Source organism: Acromyrmex echinatior, unplaced genomic scaffold, assembly GCF_024713525.1.
Source record: "Acromyrmex echinatior isolate Ae372 unplaced genomic scaffold, ASM2471352v2 Scaffold24, whole genome shotgun sequence".
NCBI lineage: Eukaryota > Metazoa > Arthropoda > Insecta > Hymenoptera > Formicidae > Acromyrmex > Acromyrmex echinatior.
In genome coordinates, this window is record NW_028259058.1 from 124796 (window position 1) to 143006 (window position 18211).

General features: G+C 37.4%; 1 protein-coding gene and 1 pseudogene across 1 annotated transcript; one reads left to right on the forward strand and one right to left on the reverse strand.

The window, feature by feature from the left end:
- Positions 1-12061: 12061 nt before the first annotated feature.
- Positions 12062-14676, forward strand: LOC147906497 (uncharacterized; annotated as a pseudogene).
- Positions 14677-17208: 2532 nt separating this feature from the next.
- Positions 17209-17808, reverse strand: LOC147906498 (uncharacterized). The gene has a single exon (XM_087416486.1). It carries the CDS (start codon positions 17806-17808, stop codon positions 17209-17211), a length of 600 nt encoding a protein of 199 aa, XP_087272612.1.
- Between the last annotated feature and the right edge of the window lie 403 nt (positions 17809-18211).

Below are 18211 nucleotides of genomic sequence, written 5' to 3' on the forward strand. Positions count from 1 at the left end.
ACTAAAGCCATCTATTGGGAAAATAATGGATTTTTTTTTACTACACCTAATATTATGATATTATTTATTTATTATTTTAATATAATAGATAAATAATATTGTATGTGCATGTAATCGTATAAAAATTAATTTAATGTACATACAGTTATACAGGGTGTCGCGAATCAGAATATGTAGACTGCTGGAAAAGTTTCTGCAATCTAATACTTCCAGTGGCGCCAATGTTTTGCTACTATCACATCCGTAAAATTAGACATTTTTAACTTATAATTCAGTTGACAGTTTGTACCCAAGCCAACTAGTTTTGTTTGCATAGTATTTTAAAAGAAGTTACTTTTGTGAGAAAATGGAAATTTCGCGTAAAAATTTTCGGGCAATGATTTTTTACAAATATAATCTAACTCCGAAACAATGCATTGATCGACTTCATTTGGCTTTTGGGGATGAAACACCATCCAAGGACTGTTTAAAATTGGTTTGCCGAATTCCAGCGTGAACCTTTCTTTGTAACGAATTCCGTGAAGGTCGTCTATCCACGTCTGTTGTTGCCATTAATGTTGATGCTGTGCGTGAAATGATTGAGCGAGACCGGCATATAACATACTGCGAGATTCAGGCATCCTTAGGCATTGACATGAGCAATACATACGATTTTGCATGATCACTTGCATGAGCGTACGGAAACTTTGCAATCGTTGGATCCCACACAATTTGACCGAAGCTCAAAAACAGGCTCGTGTTAAATGGAGCAAAGAAATGCTCAAGAAATTCAACCGAGGTCGATCAAATTTGGTCTACAATATCGTTACTGGGAACGAAACATGGATCTATGGATTCGTATGAGCCCGAAAGTAAACAACAATCCACTGTTGGGGGTATTTCAAAATGAATCGAAACCAACCAAAGTTGTTTGTTCACGCAGTGCTGTCAAGCAAATGGTTGCTTGTTTCTTCAGTTATACCGGCATGTGGCAATCGTGACTTTAGAGGATCGAAGGACTGTAAATACAGATTAGTATACAACAATTTGTTTGTCAGAAATCATAAATGAATTGCGTAGAACAAACCGAAATCATCACATCATCCTTCATCATGACAATGCCAGCTGTCACACAGCACGTCAAACTGTTGATTTTTTATCCAGTAAAAATGTCGCATTGATGACTTATTGTTCGTATTCACCTTATTTATCACTTATGATTTCTTTTTGTTCCCAAACATTAAAAAGAAGATGCGTGGTGAGCGATTTGAGTCGCCAGTGCCTGAAGCAGCTGTTGAAACATTTTGTACACTGATTTCTGAGGTTACAGTCTCAGAGTGAAAAAAAATGCTTTGAAAATTGGTTCGAGCGTATGCAAAAATGTCGATCTTAAAGGCGAATACTTCTAAAAACAATACTACTAAAAACAATAAAGCCATTTACCGAATTTTACATGTTTTTTTTTCATATTGTTTGCAGAAACTTTGCCAGCAGCCTACGTACTACAGCAAGAAAGTTCTCGAAAGATTAAGTGAAAAAGTTACTTGTAATTATTTATTTTTCAAGTAATTTTTGTAATAATAAAGGTTTAAATATGGTTAATTACAGACTATGCTTAGAGAGCTACCTACCGATGAGTTGCAAATGCGGTAATATGTATTATAGAGTAAGTAAACGTATATTTCAGCGCACTCACTAATTCAAGTGATCATCTAAATATAAGCTGTAACTCGTTATATTTGAATCCTGATATTTCAAAAATTTCTGCTTAAAATAAAAATTTACAAATAACTTTTTAACTTAATTTTTCGAGATCTTTCTTGCTATATAATACTTTGATTCGAATTTCAGAACACCCTATATATGTGTATATGTATGTATATGTACATATACAGGTTATAAAACTGAAATAACACCCTATTAATCATATAGTGTTATTTCTATAAAAAACTGAGTCCTCTACCATTTTGCAATTTTTTCAATATCTTTTTTAGTTACTCAATGAGCAAAATGTCTAAAATCGTATAAAACAGTTAAAATATTAATAATATAAAATATACATAATAAAGCAGCATTTATGTACAATAATAAATCTAATATGATATCTAATATATTTTAAGATGACACTGTATGATTTAACAAAAATATTCAGAACTGCACAGATTTGGAAATAATAAACGTTATTAAAGCATAGCTTGTTAGAAGTGAGGATTTAATAATAATAATAAAAATACTAAAATATATAGCTGAGAAAATATAAATACCTAATAATAAAGAAAATCTGTACAAGGCCCGCAGCGTGAAAATTAATTCACAAATCTTTGTGAAAGGAAATTTGCATTGAAAGTGACTCGATTAAAATCCTGACGTTTGTAATATATTACTCCATTGATATTAGTGTGTCAGTTATTTAACTTTGAACTGTAATGTTAAAAATATACCAAAGATTACGTCAGTCTGACAGACCACTGTCATATTTCTGCTAATTTTGTAAGTCCTTAAAATGAAGAATGTACGCTATGTGTAGTATGTACGTACGTACGTTTTACATACGAGTGACGCGATGTTTAATCATACTCGAGTCAATTTCGGACATCTTGTCGACGTTGATATGGTTCTATTCGTTGAACACGATACATGGCGGTACCGTTCGACGACTGTTGGTTCAAAGAAAAAGAAAAGAAATACGAAAAGGTCTCGATTTAGAAATTGAAGTTGAGGTTTCTGGGAACTCAGTGTGTATAGTTAGGATTAAAAGTGGTGCGATAGACATTCAATAACGGTTCGATAGATGTTTGACATTAATTTGAAAGATGTTTTTGACAGTGATTCGATAGACATTCGACGATGGTTTAATATCTGTTTGATAATTGTCATAAATGTTTTGATTGTAGTTCACTAATACTATCAACATGTGTTAGTGGGTACACGATACAATAGTAAAGCATTTTTCGGTTGATAATTTAAGTTTAACAGATGAAAGTGCATAAATTCTTCTCGGTGAAACGTCGATGTACGGCAGTTGTGACCACGTTAGATACGATTTTGCATAAGTGTAATATAAAAATTTTTTCTACGAAAAATCGATGAATCTCAACATGTTTTGCGGTAAGATTACTCTGTTGGATACGTAGAAACACAATTTTGCAGTTTCGCATAAATCAAGCGTGCCGACTTCAGCAATACTTGTCGCCAATGATTATAAATAAGTGAACATCCGTTTGATCAACAACTAATGAATCGTGATCAACAACTAATGAATATCGTTTTTAAGGGAACATGTATGAACACAAAATTGTAATACATAATTTTATAATACCACTGTAGTTCCATCCATGATTGCGTTTCAAGATTGAAAAGGACTTTATTGCGTGGCTTATAGAATTGTCTATGTACGTATGTATATAAATTCAAACCGAAATATTTAGGAAATAAGATCAGCTTTGATCGAATATAGGATTTTTTTACTTAATTAATGAAATAAAAATTTATTGATGCTGTCGTGTATGTCAAGGGACGCGAGAAACGAACGTGGCTGCGGAACTTGCTTCTGGATGATGAGCGAGAACGCATGTACATTGAGACCCTGGATGCAGTTTACGAAGACATGGAATCTTTATTTAATCTAGATGTTACTAATATTATACGATGTGGACAACATGTTAAGAATTGCGCGTTACAAAATGTATTGAAAATATATAACTGGTGGTTGCAAAAGAATTTTTTAAATAAAAATACGTTAACGTATTTATTATGTATTTCTTTTCTCTTCCTTTGTAATGTATAAACGTATGTATAAACGTATGTATGTATGTATAAACGTATGTATAAACGTATGTACGTATGTATAAACGTATGTATGTATAAACATATGTACGTATGTACGTATGTATAAACGTATGTACGTATGTATAAACGTATGTACGTATGTACGTATGTATGTACGTATGTATGTACGTATGTACGTGTATAAACGTATGTATGTACGTATGTACGTGTATAAACGTATGTATAAACGTATGTATGTGTGTATAAACGTATGTATAAACGTATGTACGTATGTATAAACGTGTGTATAAACGTATGTATAAACGTATGTATAAACGTATGTATAAACGTATGTATAAACATATGTACGTATGTATAAACGTATGTATAAACGTATGTATAAACGTATGTATAAACGTATATATTATATAAACGTATGTACAAATGTATGTACGTATGTACGTATGTACGTGTGTATAAACGTATGTACAGGGTGGGCCATCTATTGGTACGTTTTTAAAAATGCGATCAAATGAGCATACATTGATATTTTTTATTAATTTTTTTTTTGTTGTGAAGCTAAAAGTATCCGCGTCAAGAATGAAAAACGATTTCGTTCATGTGGCTCCCTCTACTGGCCTTACAGTATGCCATTCGGTCACCCCAATTATTAATGACATTTTGGACTATTGTTTTTCAAAGCTGGAATTGTCTCACACTTTGGGCCACAGCCTCAATATTCTCGGGTGTGCGCACTGTCCGAGCTCTGGGACCACTTCTGTCATCCACTAACATCCCTTTCTCACGAACTTTCCTCACCAATTTGCGTATAGCTCCTTCGGTGCTCCATATTTCTTTTCAAAATTCGTACAGTTTCGGCGACACAGCACTGACTTTGAAAATAAGTTTTTAAAATTTCAAAACGCTCTTCAAGAGAAAACATGTTGTTTCGTGCCGCGGACGGTATGACTAATAAACTGTCAAAATTTCGGGTCTGTAGCTCGTTCGGTGTTGCCATACGACGAAATTCAAAAACGTACCAATAGATGGCCCACCCTATATAAACGTACGTATGTGTGTATAAACGTATGTATGAACGTATGTACGTATGTACGTGTGTATAAATGTATGTATAAACGTATGTATAAATTCGTGACAAAGAAAATACGTAGAAAGACTTGATAAAACGTGTCGCAACATATTCGAAATTCTTGGATAGAGGGGGGAGGACCTGTCTTCTCTTATCGATTCCAGAAGTATTACTATTTACACGGATGCAATCAGTTTACGATACCCGCTTGTACGAACGGCTGAAAAAATGTATGCTAAAGAGAGCAGTGCATCGTACGATGTGAAGAAGGAATATAACATGTAAGTTTCAACATTCTATGCACAAAAGAAACGTTTTTTAACATTATGTATGTACACAGTACGGAACATCGTGCGGTGCGTTTACTGAGCAGACGTTACGATCAGACGAATACGGGCTACAAATTTTTGGAAATTGGAATCAACGTTGGCCCACCGAGTTACGTGGAGATCGCCCTTGGAGATCATCGCGGACACGAACTATCGCTGTCTCTCGAAACGTGGAAGAGCCTCTACGAGCAGTGAGGAAATATTTACAAGCTGTTTCGAAACGAATACGAGAATAATTTTATAAGCGTTGGACCGCTAACCGTCAGTGTTTTCATGCTGAACTATACTACGGTCGTACGTCTCGATTCTTCATCCGTACGCATTATGATGACCGAAACGACGCTACGCCGTATGTTTGACTTTAACGGGTGTATCGATGTAACGTTCGAACGATTAGCTCGACTCGTCGATACGGTAGATACCAAGTATACGCGATTTTCCAACATCGCATCTGAGAACATTATATGTGATAGCGACATCTTCAATGGACATCAGCTCATCGATTGCGAACTATTAGCTTTAATTTTTAATAAGTACGAAAACCGATGTAATAAGATGTAAATAAAACATTTTTTTGTTCGCCTTATTTCATGTGTATTGTCTTTTACTTCCCATCCTTTGCCTCGACGCGCCAGGTAAAACCATAAAAATTGAAAAAACTGTATCATACAAAAGAAACTCGTACTCTATTAATTCTTCCATCCTTTCTTCACTCGTAGCACGCGCGCTCTATCTTTCTCTAACATGCAGGCCTTTATTATAAGCGATTCTCCAACATCGCATCTGAGAACATTATATGTGATAGCGACATCTTCAATGGACATCAGCTCATCGATTGCGAACTATTAGCTTTAGTTTTTAATAAGTACGAAAACCGATGTAATAAGATGTAAATAAAACATTTTTGTTCGCCTTATTTCATGTGTATTGTCTTTTACTTCCCATCCTTTGCCTCGACGCGCCAGGAAAAACCATAAAAATTGAAAAAACTGTATCATACAAAAGAAACTCATACTCTATTAATTCTTCCATCCTTTCTTCACTCGAGCGCGCTCTATCTTTCTCTAACATGCAAGCCTTTATTATCGATACATTTTTAAAGAAAAGAAAAATATGTCATGGTCAAATTCAAACCTTTATTATCAATGCATTTTTAAAGAAAAACATGGTCTAATTTTGATAACAAAAAAAGGAGTCCTATTGTGTAGGAGCCTTATTGTGTAGGAGATTAGACCTTTCCCCCTCTTTCCCCCGCGTTAGGTATTCCCCGCGCCAAAAGTACTTCCCCGCACCCCGCATTCCCCTCTAGCCCCATGGCTTAGAACCCGCCTAGTATATCTACTTGCTTTTATATTTTTTGCTATAGAAGACATTAACTATTTTATCACTTATTTTTCACAAGATTACCAGAATGAAATTTAACATTTAACAAATTCATACATTTCATGAAAATTATATAGATATTAGTTCAAAGGGAATAAATAGAATTACATACATATATTCCAGTGAAGCATGTTACACAGACATCAATTAAAAGTGCATTCCAATGTATAATTTCCTAACAATTTCTTACCTCTCCTCCATTCGTGAGTGCCAACATGTGAGATCCCCTGCCATACGCAAACGTCTTTATATTTTTTCTACACAAATTCTTAATCTCCTTCAGATATAGCATAGCAGAACTTTTGTCTCTGCTCTCCAATGCATGGAGATTGTCATTCATCAAGTCATATATAATACTTTCTTGTCCTTTGTTACAATTAAGGTCCTTTTACTCAATTTACCTGTTTTGAGACATTCGGTAAGTAATAATACTGCCAAGAGATTAATACACAAGAGAAGAGAACAAAATAAATTACCAAATACCATAACCATGCGAATGTCGGAAATAAATGTTGGCTCCAGTGAACTGAAGACTGGTCAGCTACGTAGATTCAAGCACATATTGCTTCACGGGATCACTTACTTTGCGAATATTTTGTTTAGTTTTTTGGTATCTCTTTACCCCGTTTCAAGCTGATCTGTATCATATATGAGTGTCTGCAGTTGTCAGTAAAATAGTGCTAATCTGTAATCAATGATAAGCAATACAACTGTCAACAACTGAACAAATCAAAATCGAAAAAGAATTAGTAGAACAAAAGATTCTTATATGCGAACTTCAATCAACTTTGATTATTCTGTAAATAACTAGATTTCTGGTTGAATCAAGAAAATAGCCGCTGTAATTATTTTGCACAGAAAAGAGCTATAACAAATTGACCATTTATAGTCGAATGTGAGGAGAATAAACTTGAATATTCGATAAATGTTAAGAAGACTCCGGTCCACTCAAATTTTGATAAAAATATATCAATCGATGCGTTTTCTTGTGAAAATGAAGAATCTACAAGAAAATCGTCGTGTTTTTAACCATTGCGAACGTATCGTGAATCCACGTGAACCTTAGGTCTGTTCTTTTTAATAAATTTTTTGCACGGTTATCTTTCTTCCTTTTCTTTAAACATAGGAGGGAGAAAAAGAGAAAATATGAATCGTGCAGGAAGTTCAGCTAAAAAAAATAGGCCTCTTACTGTTTCTCTTCAACTATGAAGAATAGAGACTACAGAGGAAGAAACTCCGATTTTATGGGCGGAATCCATAGATGTTGTTCAAGATTCAAGATGATTTTAAACTAGTGCTTGAGATGTCATGGATCAATCAGAGAGCCGTATTACATAGTATCTTACGTTCCGAATTTCGCATGAAGCGCAGGCCGGCATGAAGTCGGTCAGTATTCATAGTCGAGTTTTATTTCAAGACTAAACACCGTCTAAAGTAATGTTTTAAGTCGCTAATGCAGCCTTCTTATTGGTTCGTGACTTCTTAAGACCGTACTCAAGACTCTTGAATAAAATCTGACTATGGCCGGTATTCATAGTCAGATCTTATATACAAGATCGTCTTAAATACGGTCTTAAGAAATCACGAACCAATCAGAAGGCTGCATTAGTATCTTAAGACATTACTTAAGACGATTTTAAAATAAAACTCGATGAATACCGGCCGTAAACACAATATTGTTATGCCCCGGGTGAGGACGCTGAGCGATCTAACTGGGTTACTCTTTTAAGCTTATTCTAAATCTTACCCTAAATCTTAATCTTGTCGAATTTGGTATTTATTCGTGCACGAGATATGTTTCTTGATTTCACCTACATTATACCTACACTTCTATTCGGGATGACTATTGTCATAACCGTTCGTCACACGCAACGATAGATAGTGAATCGCACTCTGAAAATTTTTGGATATTCTAAAAATCGTCGAAAAAAAAGTGTCGCTACTTTTCTGCCCATGACTATACATACACATTTAATCTTTATTCTTAAAATATTTAGAAAGGCAAATACAATACATATTTGCCTTTTTAAATATTAACGTAATAAAATAAAAGTTCATAATAAAGTGATAAGTTCATAGTAAAGTTAAGATCTTTCTTATTATCAAATATTTGTGAGTAAATAGCTGAAAGATCAGTACATGTGTATAAATTGTTTACGTTCTATGTACGCAGATATTATTCATCGATATTCGAGTCTGAATTAGGATAAAAACATTAGATGTGGATCAGGCACTAGTTCTGCATCACTTTTTATAATTATAATTTAAATAATTATTGTAGGGAGAGGATCTTGGTGTCCCCGTTGCGCTATGTGGAGCGCTATTTTCTCCTTGTCTGAGATCTGTGTCTCCTGCCTTGTGGCTTGTCCGTGTCGGTATTGGCAGAGTGTGATAAAAATGAAATACATCCTGCCTTGATATAAGACCTCTTTTTATTATACTTAAATTACACTCGCCTCGTTTATGATTAAATATAAAGTTAAGTAATAAAACTTGTGTCGTGCACGTGTTATTCGCGAGGAGGTCGCACACGGAATCTTCTAGAAAACCAACTGTGAGAAGCGCGGCGGTTTACACGCAGGCAGCATAGTCGCGCGCATGCCCTCCCCTTCGGTGGGCCCCATCAGCGATACGACACGTCGCTATCACGCCGCAATCACGTCGGAAAGCCAATGGTATCAGCCTGTTGAGCTATATTAACACTGACAAGCGCCAACATACCCTTGAAAGAATCGCCTTTAAATACAAAATGAATATATTTGATCAATAAAATAACATCATGTTGTTAACGATGAAGATATAATAATAATGCTAATACATGAACCAAGAGATACAAAACGTCAAATTTCCAATTTCATAACTGGACTTTAGCTTTCAATTGGAAGTAGACAGAGACGAGTAATCGGTCGCTTGTAACTGTCGTTAGCAGTACGTTACAACGCGTGCTATGGTATCCTTGCCTGGATGTATGTCTTGAATTCTTACTAGAGGCCATGATAGTGGAGGAGTGTTTGTCTTCCTTGATGGTAACCATTTGGCCGACATGTACGGATGGTTCGTTTATCTGCCACTTGTTACGTTCCTGGCATTGATGAAGATACTCGCAAGTCCATCGTTTCCAAAAATGTTGTCGCAATAGCTGTATATACTGCCATCGAGAGAGACGGTTTACAGGTCTCCTCGTCCAGGGATGGTTCTGGATACGTTGTAAGAGGTGTATCCACTAAAAAGTGCCTGGGAGTTAGACAGGTGAAGTCATTAGGGTCCTCGGAAAGAGGGGTGAGAGAACGCGAATTCAATATCGCTTCAATCTGGATGAGCAATGTTTCCAGCTCCTCGCGTTTTAAATTGGAATTCTTTGTAATGCGAACCAAATATCGTTTGGTCGCCTTCACGGCGGCTTCCCATAAATCCCCATGGTGGGGAGACCGTGGTGGGATAAAGTGTCATTTCACTCCTGGAGTTCGGGTTTGATCCTGGATGTTGTTGAGTTGACTCATTGTACAGCAGATCCCTTAACTCACTCAATTCGCGTTCGGCGCCGACGAAGTTTAGCCCATTGTCAGAAAAGATGTCTGAAGGGAGATCTCTTCTTGCCACGAACCGCCTGAAGACGTTTAGAAATGCTTCAGACGCCAACTCAATATGGATCGCCTTGGTGGCCAAACAAATAAAAATTGCAATATAACATTTTATTAGCTTAGTGGATCTCCTAGCACCTTCCTTGTAATAGAAAGGGCCGGCATAATTCACTCCACATTGATCAAATATCTTCGAAGACATTTTAACCGCGGTTCCGACAAGTTTCCCATGATCTCGAAAGCGAGTTTTGGTGAACTCTTGAAACAGACGATACAGAGGATCTATCGAATGACGTTACGCGCCGAAGTGAGCCAGTAACGCTCACGCACCGCGGCCAGAGTAGCTTGTGATCCGGCATGAAAGTGCCTTTCATGCTCATGTATCACAATTTAGCGGGAAAATGGATGATTTCCAGGCAACAACATGGGATGCTTGGAGGCATAAGGCAGGGAGGCATTCTCTCCAACGACCGCCGACACATAGGATGCCGGAATCGTCAAGAAATGGGTTTAATTTTAAGATACTGTTCGTAGGAACAGTCTTGTGCTAAAAAAGATGTGCGCAGCCGTGCTCATGCTTGTCATCATCGCGATACGCTTTCATCCGAGATTTTAGCAAAGTTGCAGCTCTGAAATCCTAAACGTGTGCGGGGACAGTGATAATTATCGAGAGTAGGACGCCTCTCTCTTTCTCTTTCTTTCGCTCTCGCTGTCTTTCTCTGCGTTACGATCGCGCGGTGAAAAACGAGCCGGTATACGTGACGAAATACGGTCGGTCCTCACGCGTGTATTGCCGACGAGGTCGCGGGATATCGGGCGCGTACAGACTTGTCGCTTATTCGCGTTCGTGCGAGCGCGACGGTTACTCGCGGTAAATTTACCCGCGAATTATCGTGAGAGCGAGTCTCCTTACCGCGTCTCTCCTCTCCACGCCTCGTCACGCCATGCCTTGCCTCGCCTCGCTTCGCCTCGCTTCACCCCGCTTCGTCTCGCCTCACTTCGCGTAGCTTCTTCTCTTGTCGCAATCCGATCTCCGCGTCGAATGCTTAATACCGTAGGTATCCGGATTTTAGATCGCGCGCTCGTAAATCCGGTTCTTCCTTGGGGATTGCTTGGGGGTGGCGGGAAGGATTTAAGGTTTTGCTGCATCCGACATCCTCTGATCTTCTCTTTCTCTCTCTTTCCCTTTCTCGAGCTTTCATATTTCGCACAAAAGCGAATGGCGGAAAATCTCGGTAAATGTTATAAATATTACGAATTTTGTTATTATATAAAAGTACAAGAGATTCGTTTTGTACTGGATGGATACGCATTTTTTGTTCTTTCTTTATACAACATGTGATTCGCGAAACCGCTTCGACAGACTTGAAAAAATATTTATATTTGACGATTGATCCACCTATCTAAATATTATGTAAATGTGATCGAGGATATATCCGGTGTCAGAGGCTTGAATTATTTTCTGCTTAAACAATTAATAAATATTGTTAATGACAAAAAGGGATACAATGTAGAGACGAGTCGGAAAAAATCTTTTCAAAAATTCTTCTCCAAAAATCATTTCTTTTCAACAATTCCACTGTTGGAATTTTTCTACTACCATGTATGATAACCTAGACCCCACACTTTCTAGGTCTATAGGGTAGAATAAATTCACTCAGGGATACTTTCATTCGTCGAAAACCGAATGTCCTACTTCTCGATACTCGTGACATCGTTATCGATTGGTCAAATGACGGAGAAGTAGAAAAGAGACGCGCGAGGAAGGGCACAGGAAGTTGGAAGAGAGTATCGCGGACTATTCGCTGAGGATGATAGAGTAGGCGTGGAGGGATGAACCATCGTCGCTGGCGTTACGAAAGAAGATATAGAGGGAGAAGATGCGCACAAAATAATACATCCTGACGGGTATCGCGCAGGTGGTGGGGCAGTCCGACTGACCATTCGAAGTCGACCTCCGCGACGGCAACACAGTTCTATTGTATTCGTCGCGCTCGATACGAGTATTCGGGTGGCACGGTAAGTATCCGGTGAGCCTTTAGATAGCCTTTAGAGAGCCTTTTTAGAGAGTTTAGAGTTTTGTGATTATTTCGTATCGTAGAACGAAAAACCAGATGCTACGCGAAACGAACGCGCATCTTTCGGGGTGTTATTCGCGCTCGCGAGCATTGATCGCTTTCGACTAAAACGTGATATCCACGTGAGAACGAAAAGACAGACGCAACGCGAAACAAACGCCACATCTCACGGTAGTAATAATCGCGATTCGCGATTCGCGATCGCGCGGTCTATGTTCGTGAACTTGAATAAAAAAAGTCGTATCGTTGGACAAGGACGAGAAACATTCTAGTGAAAACTGAAAACTGATTTTAAACTATTGGAGCCGGTGCGAGATTTTCTGTGCCGGATCTTCCGTGTGCCTATCGCCTAATGAACATAGTGTTTAAGTGTTTAAGTGTTGATATTACGAAAATCAAACTGGATCAAGAGGAATCCGCCATGGATCTCTCCCTACATTCGGGAAGAGAGCGTAGACCGACATGTTATATGGTACCCGCCAGATACGGCAACAATTTAAACGTCAGCGATCCGAGTACAAGTTCGAGAGATATGATGCCGCGGAATGAATCCCGACTGGCGCGCAAGCGATCGTGGAGAGTCACTCTCACAAAGAAAAAATAGACGCGATCAATAGGGTTCACAACGGTGAATCGAAAGCTGCGATGGCACGCGGCATCGGCGTACCGGAACCCACGCTTAGAGGATGGTGTAAAGCGAAAGATAAGATATTCCCGCAAGCTAATAATATAAAAACTTCGGCAGCGACACTGCCGGGAACATCCTTAGAAGGTTTCGAGCACGTTCTGACATCAAGTTCTGATAACAGTAATAATCGTGCAGTTGGTGGTTCTTCATCGAGATCAACACTAACCCAAGCCACGATGTTGGGATTACCATCAACTTCTGGATTGACTGAAAGAGCTGAGGAATTCAAAGCCGGTGCGGGTCACAAGAGGATAAAACATGAGAATAATTCTGCCGGCATCACGATGGCTAATAATATGTCAACATCGATTCAAGCACTAATAATCAGTGACACCATGTATAACAATATGACATCGAGTGATGCGAAAACAACCGCGTTAGCAATCTTATTAAACTCACTTGTGAAGTCGGATATATATTTTTCTCATCTTCGATATACGAATGCTATAAATTTTCTTAATGAAGTGGCTAGGACCAACGGTGGCTAACATGGTAGCTAATACGGTGGTTAATACGTCGTTTACGATGAATATGAAACATCACCAGCAACAGCTGCAATAACAAACTAATAACACGCTTAACAGGAATAAAAGGAAACAGTGCCTCAGGACTCGCATCAACCATGGATATCCCGAAACCATCAATGAGAATGCAGAACGATCAATTACCGAATCTAGAAAAATCCATATATACCACCTTCCTCAAATAGCATTAAAGGAGTAACATTTGACACTGTAAATAACAACAACAATGATGACGATATGGATAACGAAACGGCGAGAAAAAATCCCAACACCATGGTGCCACCAGAATGCAATGAAATGGTGGAATATTGCGCCAAGTTATTGGAGTGGTTGCCATTATGGTTCGCCTGTAAGTACAATGAAACAAGTGGGTTATATACAACGTATTTTGGCAAGGCTACAAGATTGGATTCAAAAAAGGAACTCCCAAAAAACGAACGATATGAGCTGCAACAATTATATATCTAATACATATTTGTAATATATATATTTATATATATATAATGTATATAAATAATGTATATAATAATTGATATATTTGATTTATTACGCGTTAGATACATTGAGATAGAAGTCTGGCAATAGTTATTAAATTTTGTTGATTGGCGCAATATTTAGTATTATCAAACATAATAATAATAAACTGATTGATAATAATAATTATCATGTATTTAGAAAAGTAAAATTATCGTTTAGTTGTTCCAATTTGATATTTAAAATCAAATTATTCATTAATATTAATGAATATTTAGTTATCTGTAATTATTTGTTAATATGTAATTATTGTCAAAATGAAAAAAGATTTACTGATTAATTTTATAATAGTTGTTAGATTATTTGGTGCCACTAAGTACCTAAACATAGTCAGGACTGCCGGTCGTTTCTAGCGTATAAAATTTAATCGAGCTTTCTGTATAATCAAGTCTATATGACCGAAGCTCAGATATAATTATATAGAAGACAAATGAGATAAATGTCATCTATATAATTGCCAATAGTCTTTCGGAGTGTAGTTACCAAATTATTAACAATAACTTTAATAATTGTTGTTAAATCATATAGTAATTATGACCAAACGACTTGATAATATTCATTAAATCAAATAAATATTCGAATTTTTTATATAAGGCGTATGACTTTGCTCATACGGTTTTTTTCCGAAATTCGAGGCTTTATTGTAAAAAACTGGTTATACATTTATGATTCAAAGTATTGTCCATCGCTGGCCACTACTTTTTCCCATCTTTCGGGCAGCATACGAATCCCGCGTCAAAAAACTGGTCATTTTTTGAGGCGATCCACGAATCAATCCAATTTTTTACTTCTTCATAAGACCGGAAGTGCTGGTCAGCCAGGTCGTGTGCCATTGATCGAAACAAGTGATAGTCAGAGGGAGCAACGTCTGGAGAATACGGCGGGGTAGGACTTCCCATTTCAACGTTTCCAAGTATGTCTTGACCACTTTCGCAACATCGAGCATTGTCATGCTGCAAAATCACTTTATCGTGTCTCTTGTTGTATTGCGGCCGTTTGTCTTTCAATGCTCGGCTCAAACGCATCAATTGCGTTCGATACTGATCGCCTGTGATTGTTTCAGTCGGTTTTAACAGCTCATAATATACTACGCCGAGCTGGTCCCACCAAATACAGAGCATGATCTTAGAGCGTGAATATTCGGTTTGGCCGTCGACGTGGAAGCATGGCCGGGAATTCCCCATGATTTTCTGCGCTTGGGATTATCGTAATGAAGCCATTTTTCGTCCCCAGTCACAATGCGATGCAGAAAGCCCATCCGTCTTTGCCTTTCAAGCAGCTGTTCACAAGCAAACAAACGTCGTTCAACATCTCTCGGCTTCAACTCGTACGGCACCCAATTTCCTTGCTTCTGAATCATTCCCATGGCTTTGAGACGTTTTGAAATGGCTGATTGAGTCACTCCTAATGATCGTGCCAATTCTTTTTGATTTTGACAAGAGTCTTGATCAAGTAATGCCCTTCAATTCTGCATCTTCGAAAACCTTCTCTCTTCCACCGCTATGCTGGTCTTCGACGTGAAAATCACCGTTCTTGAAGTGTTGAAACCACTTATGACATGTTCTTTCACTAATAGCGGCTTCACCATAAATATTTGAAAGCATTCGATGAGCCTCAGCCGCAGATTTCTTCATATTGAAGCAGAAAATTAAAATCTCCCGCAAATGACAAGAATTTGGCTCATAAACTGACATTTTCAATCGAGAATAACTTTATGATGCAGACACAAATCGATTAATGTTTCTTTTTGGATTATGTTGACAGATTCCCAAGTTTATTGTGTGACGTCTATGATCTATTTATTTCGATCACCACTTATCGCTAAATCCATCTATATGAAAACCGAATAAGCAAAGTCATACACCTAATAATAGATTAATATAGTAATATTTGCCATATTATTCACAGTATTTATTACTGTGTAATTTATCTGTACTTTATTTATCAATTTGATTATATTTATCATACGATTTAGTAATAATCAACTAGCTTTATGATCAATTTCCAAATCTTGGTTAAACTATTTAGTAATAGCTATCAAATTTTTGTTTATATATATATATATATATATATATATATATATATATATAAATTGAACATATAAGTGAAACCGTTTCACCAAAGTGTTTAGTAATTATCTTCTAGGTTAGATTACATTATAATTAATTTTAAGTTTTTCAGTATTGCATTGTCCACAATCTTGCTTTAAAAGGCTGTAACGATATATTAGCCTTATGCCTACAAAATTTATGCTCTTAGGCCGTAAGAATTTTATTCATTTCGCTTAAGTCTAACGATTAAAGCCTAAAGACTGCACAAATATAATTTAAAGAAATTATTGTTACTTAATCTCTTCCGACTTATGCCTTAAGCAAGGTTGTGGACCGAGACTATGTTTAAATATTTACTTTCATTTTTTTTGTGTTTTTGAAAATATGTTTGACAAATTGCATAGCGAACGCTCATAGTGATGCTCATGAAAGTCCTTTTTTCCTATTTTTTTCTACCTCGTAAGATAGTATTACATTATATTTAAGTTTAGGAATTTATTATTCCTGAATAAGAATTATCAACTATTTCAAATATTTCAATTTATTAATTGTTTATATAAAAAAATTCCTTGAATTGCGCACGACGATGTCATTGAAAATGGAATTATACAAAAAAGAAAATCTCAAATCATTCCTGTCTAGATTTGTTTACTTACCATAATGAAAGTTTTGGCTAGTGGTATCAGTGATATTCGATGTTATCACTGATGAATTGTACATATCCATGCCATGTATATAATTCCGGATACGGCAGCGTACTTCGTTTGATACTTGTAGATACAAATTGTGGGAAATCTGACTCAATGGATAAGTCAGAGTTCTTTTGACAAGCCCACGCTTGTCGTGTGATGTGATAAAGAAATTTACAATTGAGACTTAATTTGTAACTGTAAATATAATATTTATTTCACGAGTACAATTATATACGAACGTACAGGACGAACACCTCTATTGATCTATTAATATAATATTACTTTTTTTATTATTTTTTTACGCTGCTAGGCAACTCGTTACCAACACAATCCTTAAGCTTACTACGCTCGCTGCGCTAGTGAGGCATTAAGAATTCCCCACATACTCCCCCCCGAGTGACAACGAATCCGGCACTTAGGTCTACCTTATAAAATATATACAACGTGTCATATAGAATATCTTAAAAGTATCTGACAAAAATTAATTACATTTTTGGAAGATCTGTTACAATTATAAGGCGAAAGTCACCTTCCTCTTCGGGCGCGCATACGTTCTCAAAGTTGGTCGCTCGTTGCTAGACGAATTAGCTGTTTGCCCTGTTTCTAGAATCGCACTACACAAATCATCGCGTATGCCATACGCTGGCTTCAAATTCTCGACTGATACACTGCGCTGTGCACCATTAACTTCAATATCGAAAACTCGATCCGAAACACGATTTATAATCTTGTGAGGGCCGGTGTAAGGACGCTCTAATGCTCTCTTGGTACCGCCCACCCGTAGAAAAACATGGGAACAAGAATATAAATTTTTAAATACGAATGCGCGTTTCTTGTGCTTATGCTCTATTGAAATTGGCTTAACTTTGCGCATATGCTCGCGGAATTCCTCCATGAAAATTTGCGGACTAGGAGTGAAGTCGTCCGGCAGTATAAATTCTCCGGGGACGCGCAGTGTCGTTCCATAGACAAATTCCGCAGGCGATGCGCCGGTGTCAAGGCGGACATGAGTACGCAGACCTAATAATACGGTCGAAAGTACTCGTGACCAACCTTCATTGGCATGACACATAATAGCAGCTTTTAAGCTTCTATGCCACCGCTCAATCATACCGTTCGAAGCGGGATGATACGCCGTGGTACGAATTCGTTGACAGCCGATCAGCTGAAGAAGTGCCGTAAACAGTTGCGCTTCAAACTGAGTACCTTGATCAGTAGTTATTGTTTTGGGGTGCTCCAAAATTTGCTACCCAGTTGTCATAAAACGCGCGTGCCACTGTAATGGCTTCAATATCTTTCACAGGTATTGCTACTGGCCAACGCGAAAATCTATCAATCATCGTCACACAATATCTGTACCCGTCCGACTCAGGCAAGGGACCTATTAAATCCATATGAACGTGCTCGAAACGCCCGTCGGGTGCGACAAATTTTTCAGGATGTAATCGAACGTGTCTGGATATTTTTGACTGTTGACAGTCAAGACAATTCTTACACCATTTTGTAATATCGCG